Source organism: Coffea arabica, chromosome 4e (genome assembly GCF_036785885.1).
Source record: "Coffea arabica cultivar ET-39 chromosome 4e, Coffea Arabica ET-39 HiFi, whole genome shotgun sequence".
NCBI classification, from domain to species: Eukaryota; Viridiplantae; Streptophyta; class Magnoliopsida; order Gentianales; family Rubiaceae; genus Coffea; species Coffea arabica.
In genome coordinates this window covers 36,821,517-36,829,823 of record NC_092317.1, presented here as the reverse complement: position 1 = coordinate 36,829,823, position 8,307 = coordinate 36,821,517, and the positions used below count along the sequence as shown (strand labels likewise).

Sequence of the window (8,307 nt, the reverse complement as noted above, 5' to 3'; positions counted from 1 at the left end):
AAAATGTGTCATGTCGTGTCTCTTAAAGTAATTACCAAGAATTTCTTGATAAAAGCATGAAAAATACTTAACTAACACATCGTACTAATATTAACCTGCAAAAAGTAGTTCAAAGATGTGCATACTATCCTTGAGGATTATAAAAAAGTACCTATAAGCAATCAGAGCAAGAGCATTATCATATGATCTACCTTCTTCGAATCTCTGTAACTTCTAACCCCAATTAGTCAATCTACTTTCTCCATGTCTATGAACTGAGCTTTTCAAATACTGACTCAGCTATAGGGCCAGAGATTTAGGCTGAAAATGGAATTAAAAGATGTATTGCAAATGGATATGGCAAAGTACCAATTCAAAGCAAATATCATTTTTCAGTCAAAGGACTAATCATCTTCAAGCCAAGTAGCCAAAACTAATATTGGCATTAATTAGTTTAACAATAAATGTATAGCATGCTCAGAAATTGAATGAATGTAGATTCTTACATTGAGCTTACTTTTTCAATGGTTCCATATTTATCCTAAATTACAAACAATTCTTCAAGAGCAATAACTAAGTATAATTGCACATTCAAAGACCTGACAAGAGTAAGGAAAATTGGTCTTAGCATGATTCAGAAATGTGTATAAATTATTAAACTAGTTCTTCTAGCAGTTCACTAGGAGAAGATTTCATCATTTGGACGCAGATGGAGAGGGCTTGAAGGTGAACCATTTGCATCAGCATGGACATTTTCAGTCTCATCGGATATTCCATGCCCATTATCAGCTTTCTGCCTCTTGTTCTCAGTAGAAAGGCAGCCATCAACACTCTTCCTCTTTAAAGCACTTCCATTGCTTCCTACATCTTCGGCATTTAACGATGCAATCTCTGTGTCACTTGGCTGATCACCAGGACTCTCTTGTTCAGCATCAACTCCATGTTCACCAGAATCCTCCATGGTTTTCTCATCCTCCTCAAGCTTAGCTTGAATATCCTCAATTGCAGTCATGACTTCTCTGTTAACCTATGTCAGAAGCAAGAATAGTTCAGCAAATTACCAACATACAGAGAAGGAGCATCTACTTGTGAATGTGCAGGAAAAACATAATGATCCAGGTATGGTGATGGTGTTCTGGGTTAGTAGGTATAAATTCACAATGGGATAGTAACTATGCAAACAACAGCAAGGATGCAGCTCCTAAACAAGCTTTTAAAAAAATATGGTACTGTTTTCCTGACCTGCATATTCTGAAGAAATTCTGATATGTCACTTGGGCATACAGGGCATTTCATACAGTTCTTCTGTGCACGAAGTTGGCGTCCCCCCTTGCATGTTCTTTCTCTTATGAATGCTTGGCCACTAAAACAGTCTTCTAGACAAGATTTGCAAAAGTTATGAGCACAAGGTGTCGTGACAGGGAGATTCATCACCTTCTTGCACAGTAGGCAGCTGAATTCTGCACAAAGAATTTGTAATATGTTCTCAAGCATGGAAGAGTGCAGAGAATGAAAAAGCTGAGCATTTTTTATGGACTGTTTGAGAATGATTTCCATCGAGTTAGTAGAGACTTGGCAGAAAATTAACAAATCCAAACAAATTACAATAATATTCAGTGCCCACCATCCAGTTTTTGTAAACAAAGTAGTTTAAAAACCAACTAGCAAAATGAAGTGCATACTCTGCCATAGAACCGAGCCATTTTTCCAAGGAAACAACTGAAGAATCAATATGCACCTTTTATTATTATTTTTTTAATCTTTTCTGTCTGATTTGTCACTCAGAATGGAAAATGTACAAACCTTTAAGAAGGTTTTCTCTTAAGGAATCATGTCGTGATTTCTTAAACGCCCTGCGTGCCCTCTCTATATCCTCAGGTTTTGCTTCAATCACCTTTTCTTTGCTGGGAGGAGGTGGCATTTTCCACTTCCAGCAAGTTTCTCCATCCTGCTACCAAAATAGGAGTAAGTACATACAAGTGCAGGAGAAAGGCAAATTAGTACAGTTTAACTCAGACAATTGTAATCAAAAGTGTTAAACTTTAAGCCAAATAGGAAAAGCAAAAGAATGACAAAATAAAAAGTATAAACTAACCACGAATGACGGTGCTGTCTAATGGAAAGGTCTAAAAATGGAGTTCACTTAATGAGATAGCTTTGCAGGATTTGATGTATAAATTTCTCTTTTAGGTTTACCTTTTTGTGCATTTGCCATATATTAAGGTTAAGCTGTTGAGCAGAAAATAGAAAAACTTTGAGTCAAAAGGTACTATCCCAAGGGCTTAACCTCTGGTTTGCATAAATAAGATAATAGTGCCTTTTCTTAAGCTAAGAACTATATTACCATATATTCAACTATGAACATTGGCTTATTCGAAGTAATAAGATATTTTTTTTGTAAAATGCTAAAAGCAATGCATTTTGGATTTTTTTTTTTTTTTTTACTCTTTCAATAGCTTAAGTACTTAGATGGACACGAGAAAAAACTTAGGTACTTAGCATTCTTTCACCAGCCATAGAGAGCAACTGGGAAAAGCAACCCGCAGTTTTCAAAATAATGCTCGCTACCTGAATTACTAGGACCATAAAAATTTTCATGGAAAATTGCAGATGGGAAAGAGTGCAACACAGAGAGAAAACCCCACTCACATCATAATCCCATGATGGGCTTTCGCTCCTCTCGAAAATGTCAATTGCTTGTTGTAGCTCAGGAACATCTGGAAGGGCACGGGGACAATCTCCGTCCTCATCACTGCATGATGTGAGAGGATCAGAAGCAGGTAATTTTGTTAATGCATAAAGCGGTATACACACAATGCAGCACAAACCTTGTCCATGGTGCAGGTTCGTTATCACATCTTACAAATAAATATCTACAGACTTTAAATCCCTGGAAAAAAACAGTAGTCATACGAACTTATTAAGCAACAAACAAACTGTCTAGAAAAAGTAATTCAAACAATTGTATGTCTGAACCTGCTGCCCAACTTTTCTCCAGCATTTTTCTATCCTGTAGATCCCATCATAGCGCAAATCTTTCTCTGGGGCATAGGAAGAACGTTTTTCTTTGTATGATCTGTCAATCAAAGTTAAGAAGCAAAAAAAAAAGTTATTGCAGATGTACTGGCTCATGACTGACCATATAAGGTCTGATAAACTCTGTATTACTTTTGGGATGAAAGAGATAGTAGCATGAGTACCCAAGTTGTGCTTTTAAACATGAGGTCGCTCCAATTTTACTATTAGGAATTATCAAAATCATGAGACAGCTTCACAGTTTCACAGACTAAAATGATGCCCATGTCAACAACAAAACTTGGACTTGCACCACCTAGGCGACAGAGGATTTTGTTTTACTTGAGTAAAATCTAGGGTTTCTTCAAATAAGCAAAATAAAACTGAAATTATACTCCAGAAAGATTCATGTAAGAACTCTAAAGACATAAAAAAGAAAGTCACGGGTAATAATGGAATGGAAACTCCATTTGTGTGTCAAGTAAAGGCACATACAGGCTAACTGCTCTAAATTAACCATTAAATGCCCCCAGGTAGTCCATCAAATTATTGTCTATCTGTGTAGTACACTTGTTAATACCCATTTTCTAGTTGCAAGTTTAAAAGCACCTGTCAATGGAAATAACCTTCAGATTTTGATGTGATAAGAGTTCATCAAATGCAACAATTAAAATGATATCAAGGCCACCAGTATAGAAACTCTGCTCCATGCAACCAAGAAAATTGTAATGAAAAGCATATCCATACTACGAAATCAAGACAAGCGATATTAGCTACAGGTTTACCTAATCACACGAACTGGATAGCCTTTTTTGCAACTAACACGCAAGGCCTCATTGAAGTTTTTGAACTCCTGATCAAATGATTGGTCCTTATTTGTTCGCTTGTTTCCACTTAGATCTCTCCCACCGCTACCATATTCACATATAAAAATGAGTGATATCAGCTGAAAGAAGATAAAGCATTTGCATGCAAATTAACAAAAGTCTACGCATGTGCATTGGTGAAACAATAAAAGAAAAGTAACATGAGGAACTAAATTTCTCCATCTGTGCTTAGTCAATGAAGAACACACGGAGGATGAAAATGGTTAATTTCAGGTGACAACCACCTCAGATGGGTCAGAGTAAATAGAACCGAACCTCCTTAAAGGATGGCAAAGTGTAATAAAACAATCACTTGGGCCTTTAGAGTGTTTAAAGCTCTTTTAGATATAAGTTACACTAGAAAAGAGCAAGTGGGGGCTATTGATAACTCTTCAGAGTGCTCCCAAGTTGAGGACAGATTAATGTAGTACAGTCTGGTTTTTCAGATCATACAGAATGGGCTGACATATAAGCTTGTTAACTAATCAGCAACTGACAACTTAAATCTAAGTCTAAAATATGTGGAGGGTGAGCCATAAACTAAGTTTGGTAATACGAGTATATTTAACAGGGAATATAATTCAATAAACAACCCTAACCTTCCAGTATAGAGGAACCATTCACCATGGTCCTCATCATCCACGTAACCTCCCGAAAGGACCACTGACTGAGCACCAACATTTGCCTGTCCAGAAATTCCACAAACAAGAGGCCGATGCACACCCCACTGTCTGGATTTATGCCGATTTGCAAAACACTGACCAACCAAGACACCCAGATTCAGCACGGGATCATTCTCAGCTAAGATGGGTCCAAAATGATCTGAAGGAACACTAACAAAAATTCTGCCACATTTAGCATTCGCGATCCCTCCATACTTTGCTCGTTCAGTGACATATGATTCATCAGGTAGATCTTCAGCCTTCAAGGAGTGATAAACCTTCACAGGTGCTCCAACAGCAGTTGTTCCCAACATCCTTGCACGTCTAATGGTAGCTACTAGGGCAGAGTTGATACGTGGCTGGCTTGCCATGTGAGAAGGAATATTGGAGCGACATTTTGCACATGTACGTTTACCTTGGCCAATCCACTTCTGGAAACATTTCAGGCAGAAGTTGTGACCGCATGGTGTCTGGAACATTAAAGCATTAAGATCAGTCATAAAGCAATTAGTATTTAGATGCTACTGCCAAATCCATCAAATTTCTGGAGACTAAAATGGTTTCAACAGTGACCCTTATTCATGAAACTTCCAAATGAATTCCTTATTTTCATGGTTCTAATTTTTTTCCTATTTACATTTATGTAAAGTTCAACATTTATGAATTGCACTGAAACGACCTAAAATTCCAGACGTGTAGCTAATAACTAGCAGCATCCAATTACATATATCTGTTTTCCTTTAAATTCAAGTTCATAAAGCATGAGTAGCCATGCAACGACTCAAGTCAGTCATTATCAGTACCATCCAAAGAATAAGGCATCTTCCTACATCAAATTGTTTCTACTATTGATTTTACACACCTGAAAAATGTGCACCAAATTAAAGTATTAAATTTCTAGAAATTATTTACTATGAAAACTGATTTTTATTTTTGCTAGAAATATATAGAAAATCTACTGAAATACATTTGTATGAATGGATGTTTATTTAGAATGACCTTCTATTTATTTAATGGGTGATGCAATTGTCTAAGAATGGTATAGGGTCAGTTATGAATAATTGGAGGAGTTCAGATAATGTAGAGTTGTGGATTCAGTGGTAGTGGGCAGGTATGGAGTTGTGGAGATGATGGTAATCAAATTCAATATGGGTTTGAGTAATATCTTCTGAAATACATAGCATCAAAACCAATGAATCCTCCCCTGTTCTTCAAAAGATGAAATTTTGCAAGGGCAACGTCCCCCAAAAAGTATGATAAACCTGAAACAAATATTTGCCTCATCATAAACTTATAGTACTAGTTTTAAGTTTTAGGCATAGAAACATGAAAATAGTATCCAATCCGATCAACCAGAAAAAGTTTAAGACAATCCCAAGTAAAGCCCTCACACTGGACAAAGAATGAAGTTAAAATCAAGGAAACCAAACAGTTCTACATTTTCTTTCTCGTAACAAAAATCCATTACCAAACAAAAATGCAGATAAATAGGATCACCACAAATCCTTTTCAGCCCTACAAACAAAACCACAAATTTAGTCTTTCGATTATGAACAACAAAAAAAATGACCCAAGAAAACATTTTTCAATCTGTTAAGATCAATTAATCATACAAAAACTGCAAATAAACCGAGCATATTGTGCACTAATAATTCATAAAAGGTGAAGGTTATACCGTGACAGGCCTTTCAGGCAACTGCATACAAAAGGAGCATTTAATGCTCTGACTAAGAAGAGCCAAAGCCTCATTCATTTTCTCTTTCCCCTTTCTTTTCTGCTCATCTTTATCAACACCTTTTCCAGCAAAAAGCGCCTGCCTTTTTTTCGCCTTCTCACGCTCCGTCAAAGAACCATCTGCCTCGATAGCCCGAATCTTCGTGACAAGGTCTCCGTTGGATGAAGACACCGGTGCTGGAGCTCCAGTGAGACCTCCTCCGGAACAGTCAGGGCAGATAAAACTCAAAATTTCCACCAACGTAGTTGGACCCTCAACTAGACAATCTACGTGCCACGGCGTATTGCACGTCCCACAAGTCACCGTCCGATCCAACTCCGGCGTTTTCTTGCAGGCCATGCATGTGCCGTCACCGTCGACTGGGAGAAGTTGCTGCTGATCTTCATCACCCCTGTTGCTAACCTGCACCATTGGAAACACAAATAGAGAAAAAAAATGATCCAATAAATGAGAAATTGAGGGAGAGAATAGAGAGGTGAGGGCTCAGGGAAGTTGTCGGAGGAAGTGAAGTGAAGTGAAGAGTGGGGTGTTGGTGCGGTGGGGTGCGGTGGTAATTAATGGTGGTGCAGGATGGAGAGAGAGAAATGATTGAAGAAGGAGAGAAGGCGGGTTTTTGAATTGTAGATTTGAAATTTGGGTAAGTGGGCTTTTTTCGAACGGTAAATTTGGCAAGTAATTTATGATTAGGCTAGTTTGGGAGTTGAGGTGAGAAAACTTTGGATCGTGACTATGTAGAAAATTTTTTATTTTTTCATGAACACTTTTTAATCACTTTTTTAAATCGTTGCAATATTTTTTTGGGATCATTTCAGAAACATCCCTTGAAGTTTTTGACAATTACAGAGAACTCCTCTCAAGTTTCAAAAATTACACCTACCTCCCTTGTTTTTAAGGTTTATATAACAATATATACCCAATAGCCTATAATTTTTCACAAATATTCTAAAATGCCCTTCTTCAAAGAACAAGACAAAACAAAACAAGGTTTTAATCTTTATTTTCTTGTACGTCTTATATTCATTAAAACAAACAAAATCCAGCGACTCTAACTAATCTCAAAATTTATTACTTTCTAATTCTTGCCTAATACAACTCACTACCACCACTACCAATACTAAACTAAGAAATGCCCCCATGTCCCTAAGATTATAATTCATCATTGTTCTAACACTCTTAGAAATAGAAACAAAATTCTACCTTTATGGTAAAACCACAATCAATAGGTAAACAAAAGAGAGAATCAATGAATAATTGCTAGACTTTTTTGTTTAGCAAACATAATAGTCACTTCTTTATTTTACAACTCTCAATTTCATTTTTTTCCCTATATCACTGCCACCTTTTTCATCTTCTCCTAGTTTGACAATAAAATCCACAATTTGCACCTTGTTAATTTGGTAACTTCAATTGGCTAACATTTGTAAAAAGTAAAACTATTAGGAAAAAAAAAGAAATGGTCTAAAATTTTTATAGTAAGAAGAAGACAAGAAGACAAAAAATACGAATAAATTTTAGAGATTGTAAAAAACTGATAGTGGTGTGGTTGGTAACAATGGAACGCAATATTTGGTAAGAGGGAGTACTGGTTGTAGGAGAAAAAGAGAAAAGAATATGAAAGAGAGAGGAAGAGATGAAAATTAGAAAATTGATGGAGATTGTTTTTTGAGATTAGAAAATGACAAGTAGAATAATAAGAAGTATTTTTCGGATTTAAATGTCCCTTTATGAATTAACTATTAAGTGGAGGACATTTTAGTCATTTGATTGGACCAAGGGAGGTCTATGTAATTATTGAAACCTCAAGGGAGCCAAATGAAATTATCAAAAACCTCAAAGGAGGTTTCTGAAATTATCCCTATTTTTTTTTTTTTTTAACAAAAACTTCTAAAAGTAGCAATCCAAATGAGAAAATAAGAGAAATAAGTTATGAGGGAAAAGAAGAGAAGTGAAAGAATTGTTACGCGTTGTTCGGGAGTTTTTGGAATAAGTGGAATGATTTTGAATATAAAAATTATTAAATTTTTGTTCTATAATTAGAAAAAAAATTAAT

General features: G+C 36.2%; 1 protein-coding gene across 1 annotated transcript; it reads right to left on the bottom strand.

Moving 5' to 3' along the window:
- Window positions 1-463: 463 nt before the first annotated feature.
- Window positions 464-6,829, bottom strand: LOC113741712 (E3 ubiquitin-protein ligase ORTHRUS 2). Its single transcript, XM_027269307.2, has 9 exons — window positions 6,198-6,829; window positions 4,460-4,992; window positions 3,780-3,905; window positions 2,956-3,055; window positions 2,808-2,869; window positions 2,629-2,731; window positions 1,783-1,927; window positions 1,222-1,439; window positions 464-1,006 (listed from the first exon to the last, which is right to left on the bottom strand). Exons 1-9 carry the CDS (start codon window positions 6,666-6,668, stop codon window positions 659-661), a joined length of 2,106 nt encoding a protein of 701 aa, XP_027125108.1. The 5' UTR covers window positions 6,669-6,829; the 3' UTR covers window positions 464-658.
- Window positions 6,830-8,307: the final 1,478 nt, after the last annotated feature.